This window comes from Lagopus leucura, unplaced genomic scaffold (assembly GCF_019238085.1).
Source record: "Lagopus leucura isolate 7727_CA_CO unplaced genomic scaffold, USGS_WTPT01 Super-Scaffold_100001, whole genome shotgun sequence".
Classification (NCBI taxonomy): domain Eukaryota; kingdom Metazoa; phylum Chordata; class Aves; order Galliformes; family Phasianidae; genus Lagopus; species Lagopus leucura.
In genome coordinates this window covers 14,882,834-14,897,650 of record NW_024962262.1, presented here as the reverse complement: position 1 = coordinate 14,897,650, position 14,817 = coordinate 14,882,834, and the positions used below count along the sequence as shown (strand labels likewise).

The window sequence follows — 14,817 nt, the reverse complement described above, 5'->3', positions numbered from 1 at the left end:
AAGATAGATCCTTGGAGCTTCTTCGCCTCTCTTCTCAAATTCTGGGCTTAAAATACTTACAAAATCCTTACAAGCATTTCTTTGTTCTTTACTCAGACAATATAAATGCAGGAAATGCCCATCTAGCTGGCTGTATTGACTCATCAGCCAATTAGCAACAAGCACTCTTAGACTACATCTTATTTAAGATGTAGTCTTAAATCTCTTAAGATCTTATATTTACTTATATAAGTAAATGCTATAAAAGGCTTAAAATTAAGTTTTTTTAACAACAAAAATGGTGGTGTAGTATTTTAGATAAAAAGCGAACTAGAAAAAAAACAACAAAGAAGAAAACCAGATGAACAACTTTCTGAAAGTATAAACTATGAAGGAGGTTAAAGGAAAAACAAAAAGAACAAACAAAAACCATATTTAGCAAGACCATTGAGAGAAAGGGGAGTGGTACATATGAAGAGGTGGCACATTGCGAGTGCATCCCTACCAGAACTGGGGTCTCTTTCAAAGTTTAGAAACACACACATCCTGCAGTGTAAGTCTCAGCATAAACGTGAGACTTTTGACATCTAAGTTCAAATGCCTTCAGAGAGATTAGATCTATTTGAGATAAACAGCATGTTTAGTTCTTTATACAAGGCTTATTTAATATATACCTGCATATTAAATTGTGTTTGTCTTGGAGCACACTCAACAATACATCTTCTGCTAATTACAATTTATCAGCAGTGTTTGACCACGCATCATGTACAGTCAGCAGTGAATGAGAAAAATGCTACGAGTTGCAGAATGTTTCTAACAGACAAGTGGAAGTGAATAAACAATAAAGAATAAGCAAAATGGATCCCAACCTATCTTTCCTATTTCCTGCTCCATATTAGTTGGAAATTAAAAAAACAGCTTTCTAGATAGTAGAGAAAAAGAAAGTAGCAAGCCATATTAAATTTCAATATGGCTTTATTTTTATTTAAGATGGTCTTAATAAATTCTTCCAAAATTAAGTATGACTCACTTACATATCTGTGCCTTTATGCATGCACCATTTATCTTCAATTTCTAACTCCTTCATGTTAAAGTTATTTAATGATTTTCTTTTAGCTTAAGCATTCTGAACAGGATATAATTTTCTCATTCAATAAAAAGAAGAAAAACCATGAGGAAATTGATGATTAAAATACATTCTCCTGATGATTAAAAGGTTTAAGAGGGAAGCACTTTTGCATGATATCTTCACAATAAAATAAAGGAGATTAGGTGCTTTACAGGATGAAATAGTGTTTGCATTCTGAAGTCATAGTGGACACTTTACCTTTCCTGTAGTTTCTCATCAGGGATCTTCAATTCTTCTTTTAAGTTCTGATACCTATCCTCCCTTAATAATCTGGTGCCATCATAGAGGGTCAATTCTCTGTCATGTATCAGCCTGTTTGAAAATAAAAATAAACAAACTTTATGTAGCCTTTGATTTCTTTTTGCAGCACTTATTTCAGCTAACACTTTTAAAAAGCTGTCTCAGTCAACGCAGTCCACTGGAAAAAGTTACAGCACTCTAAGACGCATCCAGGTGTGAAGGTTATGCAATTTGCCCAAGTAAATAGTTTCAGCATAAAGACACTTAGCCAAGCTACTTACTTTTAATAGAAAATAATGAGAATTATTTAAACTATTTTCTGGCATTTTCTATTTTCAGATCATTGTTCAAACATTACTAATGTATTATTAGTATGTAAATTATTATGTAAATTTACAGTAAAATATAGTTCATTCTTTAGGCTTACACACTGTCTTTACAAAGAACTGAAATTTCCTGTGCCATTAAAGACTTTTAAGGAACTTGAAAGAATTGCTTCTGCTTTCAAGTATGTAAAGACAGAACGATACATGTTCCACAGAGCTTCAACATTCAGCTTGATCTTTACAGCACTGTTGAAGTTACAAAGTCATATTCACCAGAAAAACCTTAATTTATCAGTACATATGTGCCCAGCAAACAGATCACATGCACACTACCCAGCTGTGCTCATAAGCTGACCTTTGCAATACAGCTAGAGTGCCAGGGTTAATTCGATGAATGCCATCAAGAATAACAAGTTTTCCTTCCAGGGCCGCAGTAACAAGTGGTGATGGTCTCCACGCAGTGTCCCCATTAGGAAGAGTATACCTCTGCTGCAGCAGGTCTCTAGCTGTCATGTCCTGTAAGTGCCAATTCATCAGAATTGAGTTATGCTGCATTTTATTCATCTACAAGTATCTCCTAGTATTCATCTACAAGCTTTCTCCTTAGAAAACTCCATTCTGTTTTTCCTGGGGCTACACCCAAAGAGGATTAGCAGCAATTTTTCAATTACTTTTTGAAAGACTATTATGAGGGCTGCTCTGAAAGTAATGCCTCCTATTTTATTATGTTACCCCATGACACCAAAGGCGGTTGGTGGTACAGCAGTAGAGATTAAAACTTCTCACCCAAATTCTGTCAGAGGTGTTGCTGTGTGACAGATAGCAGCTGTGAGATGGTCTGACAAAGTGGCGTCTGACATGGAAGTACATATGAAGCAAAGGTGTATCACTGAATCCCTTCATGTGGAAAAAATGGCACCCACTGACATTCACTGATGCTTGTTGAACATTTATAGAGACCAAACAGTAGATGTCAGCACAGTGAGGCATTGGGTGGTGCATTTCTGCTAACAGTGGGGACTATTTTGAAAAACAGAGTTTTGTAGTTGAGAGTTTGCTCTATCAAATAGTATTGTATTCTTTGCATCTATTGTAGTTTCCATGAAAATAGATAGGAGGCATCGCTCTTGGAGCAACCTTTAAATAACACCCACATGGACAGGCACTGTGTCATACAGCCTGTGTAAGTACCAGACTTGCCAGTATAACCTTTCTGAAGCTAAACCAGAAGTTTGGTTGTTGGTGGTTATATCAAAAGTATATAGAGTATCACAAAATACTGCATAGGGAATAAAACACAGATAAAGGCAAAATCTAGTCAACAGTGTCCAGTATACATATTTTGTTACTTTCCAACAGATGCACACTGGGGCAACAAAGACATAATGGCATTTTGTGACTTGAAAGATGAAATTCCTTCTTTAGGCTACGCTGTGAACAGAATTTAACCTAAAATCAGATGAGAAAAATACTTTCTATTGTAGCTGCAGCTTTTGCAAATGTCCTCTTCACAACTACAAGCCTTTTGAACTTTCAAGAATAAAAATAGAACACATTGCATCATATGGCCTGAATCATTTCCTCTTTCTAAATTTCCTTAAAAGCCTTAAAATAACAGGACAAAGTCCGGTTCATTCAGTGCTTCCCCATTTTATAACCCAAAACCTCACATTCAGATGTACCAAAACAGCCATTATTTTTATTGCCCTCCTTCTGCTTTTTAATGCAGTTTGCTCATTGCTAGTATTCTATTAAAGAATTAGCCTAAAACAATTTTTAAGCAAGGTCATAAAAAAAAAGTGCAAGTATTTTCAGGATTTGCATCATAAGTGTGCACTGTGTAGTTAGCAAATGCATGCATTCAACTAACACACTTTCTGACACTTCACACCTAAAGGAGGGAAACAATATAGAACAGGAATTAATCAGGAGCTCAGTATGCTATATATACTGTTACACAGCTGTAATTCCAGCAACTTGAGAAATACACTTCTGTTTTCATGAGAAGAAAAAGAACAACCATCAGAGGTGTATTTTCTTGAAAAATATTTTCTGAAATGAACTTCATATCATAATTTAAATGACTGAATTGTATTAATTAAGTGACGCATTCAAATGAAGCATCATTCATTAACATCTACCCAAAGGCAGTAAGAGGTTTGCTGGGCCCTGGGCAGCCTGGTCTAGTATGAAATATGGAGGTTGGTGGCCCTGCATGTGGCAGGAGGGTTGGAGATTCATGATCCTTAAGTTCCCTTCCAACCCTGGTCATTCTGTGATTCTGTGATTTGTTATGGCAAAGTCCCTGCTTAGTGATTTATTGCTTTTATTTCTTTACACTAAATCAATTTTTAATACATAATATTAAAATTATAATGTTATGAACTGCGTGATCACAGAATCACAGAATTGTAGGAGTTGGAAGGGACCTCCAGAGATCATCAAGGCCAACCCCCTGCAAAGCAGGCCTCCTAGAGCAGGCTGCACAGGTAGGCATCCAGCTGGCTCTTGAATATCTCCAGAGAAGGAGAATCCACAACCCCCTGGGCAGCCTGTTCCATGATGATAACACCCTGTCACTAAAAATTCCTCCTTTTGGAGGGGGACAACAGAAAGGTCCTAATTAATCCCTCTCCCCACACACACTACTTCGGGCAAAGCAATTGCCTTCTGAAACATTTTGATTTGTATTGGTCACAGTCATTGTAACTTAGAAGATAAACAGTGCAATACAAGCTAAAGTATCTTGTAGGTTAGGAAAAAAAATAATGAAGTTGAGCAGAGAAAATACTTGTTTCCTTTCCTCCCCTTTGCAGCCACCGCAATACAAATCTCCAATTCAGCCATTCTTACGGTTCTCCGCACGAATTGTGTTCTTGGCAATTACAAGGTGAAAAAAAATCTATGCTTCCTGCATTCATGCCAATTTGGACTTGCATTTTGTTAATAATTCTCAAAGAACTGGAAGGAGTTTAGAAGGAAAACTATGAGGTCATGCAAAAAAAAAAAAAAAAAAAAAAAAAAAAAGAAGAAATCCTAGAAACAAAAACATCACAGTACACAAACAGTAGGGATGTGCTTAAAAGATTGTTTTTGCTGTGCAAGAGAAGGAGGAACAAGTTGCAGGAAATTTGTTGTAACGTCACTTTGAATATTGTTTTTTTTTTTTTTTTTTTCACCTGAAAATTTACAGGGAAAGATAAAAATAGAAGTGAAATGTTTTATTTTGAACAATCACAACCAAAAGTTCCCTAGCTACAGTACACAAAAACCAGCTGGCTGCTGCTTCTTGCAGAAGAGAAGACTGAGAGTGGATCTTATCAACACTTGTAAATATCTAAAGGGTGGGTGTCAACTATATGAGGCCAGGCTTTTTCAGTTAGATTTACCATGCCTAATGGTTACATCTTTTTATTTTATTGCTAAAGCTGAGTACTTCCTTCTGATGCATTCTATTCTTTATCCTAAGTTGGACAAATATGTGCACATTCTATTTTCCCTGCAAGAACAGCTTTCCCACAAGAGATGCTATGTATTGATTATTTTTTTCCCTACCAGGACCAAAATAAACATTGCATTAGAATGCACGCAGACATTTCAGATACAATATGTACACGAAGAAGTAGACGCAACAATATTGTATGAACTTAATCCGTGCTCCACAGAGCATGGAAAGAAATTCACATTTATTATATCACCTAAAATGATTTAAATCATGCTGCCACTTACTGTGGACATAGCAATGTAGTGTAGCCAAATTCCACAGGAACTCTTAGAAATATCTGAAGGATGGGTGTCAAGAGGATGGAGTCAGGCTCCTTTTGGTGGCACCCCGCTACAGGACAAAAGGCAACGTGCACAAACTGGAACCCAGGAAGTTCTCTCTGAACATGAGAAAGAACACCTCTACTTTGAGATGACAGCACTGGAACAGGCTGCCCAGAGAAATGGTGGTGTCTCCTTTTCTGGAGATACTGAAAACCCACCTGGACCTACTCCAGGGAACCTGCTTTAAATATGGGGCTGGACTAGATGATCTCCAGAGGTTCTTTCCCATTCCTAGGATGCAGTGATTCTCATTTGCTGCTTTTTAAACACACACACAAAAAAACCCTGAAAAACAAATCCTTCCTAATCAGGATCTAAGTTTCCTCTGTCAAGAATCTGCCTACTTAGAACTGAATATAGTCAGAAATGTGTACAATGTCAGAGACCATAAATTAGACAGTAATTGTTCTGTGAGACAAGTGTTACCGTAAGAAATTATCCATATGCTTAAAAGGTTTGGGATATGTTGATTGATATGTTTGGATATGTTTGATTCTCAACTCACAACATAAAAGCTTGTAGAGTTTATTTCTGTGAAAACAATATAGGCAGCTAAGGACTTCACACTATTCAAGTCCTTATATCAACTTCAGATGGAAAGAAGGATGAAGCAAATATTTAAAATAAAAGTAAACATTATATACAAACATCCAAGAACACAATTCTTCACAGAGCCTGAATGAAAATACTGCTGTTTGTTCAGACCAAAGAGAAGAGCTTCATCTAATTTCTTAGTGCCTGTAGAAATGACTGGAAAAATAACATGAACTACAGCACAGATATGAACCTCTTTCATTTTAGAAATGATTTAGGACAATATAATCTCTCTCCCAGAAAACCAAAAAGATACTTTCTGAAGAAAAATACAGAAACCTATTAAGTATGCTTTATCAAACTTTTCAGAGCCTTCATTGCCCAATTACTGCATGAATTAATATTTAACATTTTTCCAGTCATTAAACTATGTTCTTACTTTGCTGTGCAAAGCTACTGATGTGTAAAAAAACAAATGCATTCTTAAAATATATCAAAAGATGCATAGCTCAGCAGCATTCAGTCATTTTTTATGTCTTGCCTCCTGTAAAGGTTTTTAAGATTTTCTGAGATATTTTACACGTGAAATACAGAACCGGAGAACCCTTAGAGTTGGAAAGGACCTCTAAAGGTCATCTGGAACAGGGATCATGAACAGGGGCATGCACAACCTGTGCCAGTGTCACACCACCCTCACTGTAAAGTTCTTTTCCTTATATATATAACCTAAATCTACCCTCTTTAAGCTTGAAACCATTTCTATCACCATGGATTCTACTAAAGATTCTGTCCCCTTCTTTCCTGTAGCTCCCTCTTTGGATATTGAAAGGCTGCTATCAGATTATCTCGCAGCCTTATCCATGCTCCCAGCTCTCTCAGCTTGTCTTCAGGAGAGATGTTCCATTCCTTGAATCATTTTTATGGTCCTCTTCTGGACGTGCTCCAACAGGTCCATGTCTCTTCTGTACTAAGAACTCCACATCTGGACGCAGTACTCTAGGTGAGGCCTCACCAGTGCAGAGCAGAGGGGTAGGATCACTTCCCTGCTGGCCACACTGCTTTTGATGCAGCCTAGGATACAGTTGGCTTTCTATGCTGCAAGGGCACATTGCTGGATCATGTCCAGTTTCTGATCCACTAGTATAATCTGGTCTTTTCTAGGAGGGCTGTGCTCAATCCTGTCATCCCCCAGCTTGTATTTAGTAGTGGATGCTGCCTCAACCCAGGTGCAAGACCTTGCACACTTGGATTTGTTGAATCCTGTAAGGTTCACCTGGGCCCACTACTCAAGCCTGTCTAGGTCCCTCTGGATGGCATCCCATACCTCTAGTGTACTGAGTACACCACACAGCTTGGTGTCATCAGCAAACTTGCTGAGGATGTACTCAACCTCACTGTCAACGTAATTGATGAAGATACTAAAGAGCATCAGTCCCAGCACCAACTCCTGTGAGATACCCCTCATCACTGATCTCCTTCCAGGCACCGAGCCATTGATCATCACTCTCTCAACTCAATTCTGCAGCCAGTTTGTCTATTGAACAGTCCACCCATCAAATCATGTCTTTATAGTTTGGAGTGAAGGATGTTGTGGGGCGCCATGTCCTTACTGAAGTCCAGATAGATGATGTCAGTGGCTCTTCCCTTGTCTATTGATGCACTGACACCATCATAAAAGGCCATTAGGTTCAAAAAGGATTTACCCTTGGTGGAGCCATGCTGGTTTTCCCCTATCACCTCCCTGTCTTCCTTAGTATAATTTCCATGAGGATGTATTCCATGATCTTTCCCAGCAGTCACTGCCTTATCATCACAGGATTTTGTACATGCTGCAGTGTTGCCAGCATCTCTCAAGGAAGTCAGTCTTTCAAGGCCCCTGTCCTAATACAGCTATGCCATCCCACACCTTATCACAGGAAGGCTCACTGTCACCCCCATCCCTGTTCAGACCTAGTTTAAAGCCCTCCCAATGACTTCTACTAGCTTTTCCCAAAGGACCCTTCTCCCCTCTAGAGAAAGGCAAATCCCATTCGGTGCCAACAAACTCGGTGTCATGCAAACCATTTAGTTCTCAAAAAAGTTCTGGCAACAGCACCACATATATATACATACATATATACCTGGATGTTAGGTAGACATGTCCACGAGTGAATTTATTCCGAACAATGAGCTCACAGTTGGTTTTTTTTTTGCTTTAACAACATTCCCTATTACCATAAATGCCGCTCTACAAAAACCCTGTGCCCTTTTAACTTGATCAAATCCTGGTGAAACCAAAGGAATGGTTCGCTCTAATGTGAAATACTTCAAACTCTTAGCCTAGATTTTATTTCAGCAGTAATCACACACAGAATCACAGATCACAGAATCACCCAGGTTGGAAGGGACCTCAAGGATCATGTAGTTCCAACCCCCCTGCCTGGCAGGGCCACCAAACATACACATTTAGATCAGGTTGCCCAGGACCCCGTCCAACCTGGCCTTGAACACGTCCAAGGACGGGGCATCCACAACCTCCCTGGGCAGCCCGTTCCAGGGCCTAACCACTCTCCTAGTAAAGAACTTCCCCCTAACATCCAACCTAAATCTTCCCTCCTTCAACTTGGATCCATAACAGGTCCTTCTGAAAGAACAATGTCCAGCAATTAACTGATTTCTTCATCAGCTCCTCCATTCATGCATCTCCAAAAAGGAAGTCGTCTGCTCCTATTCAGTGAAGCCATACTAATTAAAGTTAGGCTACTGAAAAACAGTGGTTATGTTTTTAAGCTTGCTGAATTAAATAATTCCCTGATTTTGCTGGTGAGTAAAAGTCATAGGCTATCCTGAGTTGGAAGAGATCCACAAGGATCAGTCATCACAAGGATCACTGTACCTCATACAACAAAAGTGTGAGTGAGTCTGTCTTTATGTTCATTTGTCAAGGCAGTAAAAGTAATTTTCTTGGGATGATTTAAAAATATATTTTTATATATAAAATATTTTTATATTTTATATTTATATCTGCAAGTGCAGAGAGAAGTATGACATAATTCTAGCCCAGAATCTATGCACTTATCTTACTATATGACTGTATACAGGATAACAGATACTTCTGGAAAAGCCAGGTATATCACTAGGAACATCATATTGCATTGATAGGGCTGTGTAACTTTGAAAACCAAACCTGATCACAACTGGACAGGTTAAAACATGGGAAAAGATCTCTTATCTGACTCAATTTATGCAGATAAATTTTTAGAGTCTGCACCTCCATTAGCTAAAGGCATACTGGGGGAAGGAAGAGCAGAACAGTGGGATCGTGTTTGAAGAAGCTCGTGTCAATGCAGAAAAACATAAAATGGACTTTTTCTTTCATAATCACAAATTTTTTTTTCCTTTTTTTTTTTTTTTTCTTTTGTCTGTTTCAACCCTTCAATGAAACCACCCATTTTTGTCTGCATCTCTTCACTCCCCACATGCATCCAAACCAGCTGCCACTGTCTTTTTCTTCCTTTTAAGGTTTCCATGCTGTCTGGGAAAGATTTAAATAAGCAAAGGAAGGGGAAGATTATACCGTGTTAAAGAATATACTGTGTTAAGAATATACTGTGTTGAATCTGATGCTAATCTTCCCCTACAATATTGCCAATTATCACTTATGACCACAAAATTTGTGATATTTGGTATGCTTTGGCTTACAAGGTCATGGAACAGCCTTAGCTTCATATTTCATTTGAGAGTGTTTTCATTCCTAAAGGTTATGGAGAAAACCTTACATGTAATAAGCAAATTCAGTCACTCTATTTTTAACCTCAATATTTTTCAGACTATGGCATGAGGTCATAGTTGATCAAGATCTAAGACTGACAATATTCTCCAAACAAGTACCAAGTGAACAGTGCCTACAGGAGATCACTGTTAAGCAGGACAGACCTCAGGGTTTAAAAAACAAACAATCTATAGTGCTGTGAGACAGTCTGATGCACTGTCAGGATGAAATCAACAGAAAAAAACCTAAACGGATAGCAGGGCCACTGCTTCACATTTATCATACTCTGAGACAACTGACATCTCCTTAATTTGATTTTTCTGTACATCTAACCTGTCTGCAACCATTGCTACTTTAAACTATGGTAGATTTTTTCCTCCAGCTCACTAGAAACACAGCCTTGATGATACCTACAGCTCCTCGACACCACCTGCAAAACACACTGAAGCCCTTATGACTTCTCTAGTTCTTCCTTTCACTTTATCCCTAAGTGTCATTCTAAGACAGTTAAGTCAGCTACCTATAAGCCTCACAAAAAACACACAGGTCTCCCCAAATTTATTTTTAAAGCCACATCTCTATTATCCCAGCCAAATTTGAAATAAATTAGCAACAGTTCGGCTAAGAGTGATAGCACCTAAAAAAAAATGAGCAGCATTAATATCAATTGAATGTAATATGCATTTATCACATATAAATACCAATCCTCATTCTTTATTTCTAGGATCCAACATTTTTGAATATAGAACTTTTTCTTTTTTATCTCTACTGCAATGCAGTCCCACCACCACTGTAACCATCAGACTAAAAAGAAATGTAAAAATAAATAAATAAATAAATAAATAAGAGGAAAAAGTAAATCAAGAGAATCAATAGCATTATTTAAAATCCCATGAGACAGGCATCAGAAAAAAATAAGCTGTAAGAGGACACTGAAAGATCTTGACAGAAGTAAAAAAAAAATGAAACTGTAAGCCTATAGAAAGTGAAAAATAATTGAGAACATCCTCAATAAGCTTTAATAACATTATCTATTCTCAGTATACTTAAGAAACCTCTTCCATACCAGTGAAAAATAACATTAAAACTGCTGATTGATTATAAAATGAAACAGCATAGGGACAAACAAAAAAAAGGAAAGAGAAAAGGTCTTCAATATGCATGAATTACAAGAAGTCACCACTCTGACCAAAAGGAAACATACTTCAAAAGTAGAGAGAAAATCTGGAAAGATATGGAAGACATCATTTTCTTTATGATGCTCAGTTACGTCAAATCACAAAACAAATTGTCAATTCTCTGTTGCTAACAGAAAGATGCAGTGAATGCTTACATTTTGCTTATTTAAGTTATCTATCTCTCACGTTCCCAATGAAGGCAGTAAAATGAAAGTAAAGCCCTATCAGGGCTAACTTACAAGTAATAACATTGAACTATCTTTATTGCTGTATACTACCCCCTTTGTTCAGGTCTGCAGTGAGACAAGATTTTAGATGAGTATTCCATAACAGAAAGTAAAAAAACACTCCATAATTACCATAAAGCTATTTTTAGTATCCTTTATTTTAAAACATACACTGGTGATTATTATTACTGATTATAGAAGCTGCTGCTGTACATAAAGGCTGCCTTACATGGACAACCTGCCTGTGTGCTGTATTTTGGATCATATTGAAAGCATGATCATCAGCAGATCATTTACTTACCTGATATAGCATGATAGGTTCTATGCTGTATCCTAGCATATCAGCAAACTCCTTAGCAATAACTGTTTTTCCACAGCCCTAAAAAGTTAGAAATTAATAACTAAATTACATTGTAAGGAACATGGGGAAAGAGGGAAATGAGAAATTAAAATTCTTACTTTTCCTCCAATCAAACACATATCTTTAACCATATGAGATTGCATCATTTCTGCCAACAGCTGATCATGACTGGAAGTTCTTATGAATTTATCTGATTGAGAATGCTGTTTTAATAGCCCAGTCCCAGCTGGAACCTAAAAGGAAACAAGGCAAAAGAAAACAAAACAAAACACTTAATAAGACATATTGTGATAGCTCTAAACTCTGTATGGGCTGGGTTACATTTCTCCAAATAATACTGTAATGTTTTGTGGATGTAATTATGAAACCCAAATCTTACACTGAATAAAATTAACACTGTATAATCTGTCCCTGGAGAATTCAAGACCAAGTTGGATGGGGCCCTGGTCAACCTGGTCTAGTATCAGATCTAGAGGTTGGCAGCTTTGCCTATGGCAAATGGGGGCTGGAACTTCATGATCCTTAGGGACCTTTCCAATCCAAGACATTCTATGATTCTGATTTTTTTATAGACAACTTCCTCCACACTTTCTTCTCCCATTCTTAATGGAAAAAAAAAATTATGAAATGTAAACCAATTCAATTAGTGCTGGTGCAGGGTCTGGAGCACAGGCCTTATGAGGAGAGGCTGAGGGAATTGGGATTGTTCAGCCTGGAGAAGAGGAGGCTCAGGGGAGATCTCACTGCACTTTACAACTTCCTGAAGGGAGGCTGTATTGAGCTGGGGGTCGGCCTCTTCTCTCATGTAACTGATGATAGGACCAGAGGGAATGGCTTCAAGCTGTGCCAAGGGAGATTTAGGCTGGACGTTAGGAAATACTACTTCTCTGGAAGAGTGGCCAGGCACTGGAATGGGCTGCCCAGGGAGGTGGTGGAGTCACCGACCTTGGAGGCTTTCAAGGAATGTTTGGATTTTGTGTTGAGGGATGTGGTTTAGTGAGAACTGTTGGTGATGGTTGGACTGGATGATCTTGCAGGTCTTTTCCAACCTTGGTGTTTCTACGATTTCTGTGAATTATGGCATTGGGGTACAAAAAGAACTTGAGACTGGTCATGCAGAAATCAAAATATGAAAAGTGCTTATTACTTAGAGAAAAACAAACAAAAAAACAAAGAATGTGTCTTGCAAAAATCTGCAGGGGACACTTTGATCAGAACTTTGGAGACTAAAAATATTCAGTCATCGTCCACATTAGGATGCTTGCACTATTTCCATTTTCCGTTCTAGTCTGGAACTGTTTCATCAGCAAACTTCTCATGTCCTCTTTCCTTGAAAAAAATGCATCCTGCAGGCATATTTTGAGCAGGTATCATCTACCTACACGGTCAAATGAATGCAAAAATCCACCTCCTCAGAAAAAACGTCCTATCAAGTCCTTATAGATTTACCTTTGTCTGACAAATTCCTGTTTGCTGCTGTTCCCGTTTTTGCACTGTCACAGTGCAGAGTCTCTGAGGATAACCTTCATCTGTATTAAAACTGTCTCCGACTCCCACTAACTCTCCATCTTTAGAGACTATCTAACGTCCAAACTCAAAATTAACTTCAAATCCTCACATCACCACCTCTTCCCTGAATATGATCTTCTTTCACCACATAGCAGGTCACAAACTTTTCAGACCAATCACATTTAATGCAATTATTTTTGTTCCATTTTCCCAACACCCCGTGTCAGAACACTACCAAACACTCATCAGATTTTATTTGAAGTGCAGATACACACAGACCATTATTTTATTCTAAGAAAAAGGGAAAGTAGCATCAAGAACATCACAAGCATTTTTATTCAAAATTTCTGGATGTTTTACTGCATTATAGATTTTCCTTTCATATATTTTTCAGCACTTGATATACCTGTAGTTTCCTATATACAATTAATTTATCTAAAATATTGCTTATCCATAACCCAATAATCCTGTATCTATGTGCTTTTGAAAAAATAACAAAAAGCAAACACTCAACACAAATGTGTTTCAGGATCAAAGATAAGAGTCAAATTCTTGATTACATGAAAGTAACTTAACAGTAAGTACATATAGTTTTAGGAATATGTAATTACCTGGAATGTCACTTCACTTTCACCAATCTGTACAGTTACATCAGCCTTGAAGGGTTTGTTTCCTGGTACACTTTCAACTTTTGTAATCCGTCTTGGACGCAATTGTTTGTTTGAGTCTTGGAGCTCAAAACGCTGCAGAATTAGAGGGTTGGGGGAATTATTTATTAAATACAGATTTCTTTTTTAGAATTGTTTGTTCTGATAACAGGGCCAGAAGCATATCCAAGATTAATTACTTGTGAAGTATTAAACTCATTTCATTTATTTAAACTTTATTTCACTTTACACAACTGTGTTTACATTCTTGATGGCCTATATATTTCATATACTCTTTTAAAACAAACCAAAAAGACCTACTTATCTATTTATTCCAACTAAAGACAAATGCAATTTAATTGTCATATTGTTACTTTGCAGATACTTACTTGGACAGACTGAAATAATAAAATAAATGGACGATAGCCTTTAGCAGTTTAGTAATAGACCACCTATCTTTGCAGGCAATTACAAAAAACTGCAGATTTAAATATCTGACTACCAGTACAAATGACCACCAAACGTTATGTTTATGTAGCTCCACAGTCTTATCACACGATGAAAACTGAGGAAGACCTCTACCTATCAAGCCTTCAGCACATTCTGGATATATCAAAAAGTAATGGGCTTCTGTATTTCCAATCCACTTTTGAGCATTATATTCTAATTTATGCTTTATACAGATATCATGAAAATGATTGCTTTCTCTTTTACAAAGAGAAGTCATTATCAAAGGGCTTAAGTATAAGAAAAGCCACAGTAATATTTTCAAAGTTGAAAGCTGAGTAATCAAGAGAAAAAAGAGGGAAAGGTTGAGGGAACTGGGCTTGTTTAGATTGGAGAAAAGAAGGCTCTGGGGAGACCTCACTCCCCAGTATTTCTTCCAGTATTTGAAGGGAGCGTATGAACAGAAGGGGAACAACTGTTTATGAGAGTGGATTGTGACAGGACAAGGAGGAATGGCTTTAAACTGAGACAGGGGAGGTTTAGGTTAAATGTTAGGAGGAAGTTTTTCACACAGAGGGCAGTGAGGCACTGGGATAGACTGCCCAAGGAGGTTGTGGATGCCCCATCCCTGGAGGCATTCAAGGCCAGGCTGGATGTGGCT

The 14,817-nt window shown here is 37.7% G+C and overlaps 1 protein-coding gene across 1 annotated transcript in view; it reads right to left on the bottom strand.

Moving 5' to 3' along the window:
* The window catches only part of VWA8 (von Willebrand factor A domain containing 8), a 180,512-nt gene that overhangs the window by 119,147 nt on the left and 46,548 nt on the right, over window positions 1-14,817 (bottom strand). Inside the window, exons 10-14 of the mRNA XM_042866426.1 lie at window positions 13,674-13,805; window positions 11,652-11,786; window positions 11,494-11,571; window positions 2,030-2,190; window positions 1,307-1,420 (exon numbers count right to left, since the gene is read on the bottom strand). Of these exons, the coding sequence (XP_042722360.1) occupies window positions 1,307-1,420; window positions 2,030-2,190; window positions 11,494-11,571; window positions 11,652-11,786; window positions 13,674-13,805 (620 nt within the window). The remainder of the gene's footprint in view (window positions 1-1,306; window positions 1,421-2,029; window positions 2,191-11,493; window positions 11,572-11,651; window positions 11,787-13,673; window positions 13,806-14,817) is intronic.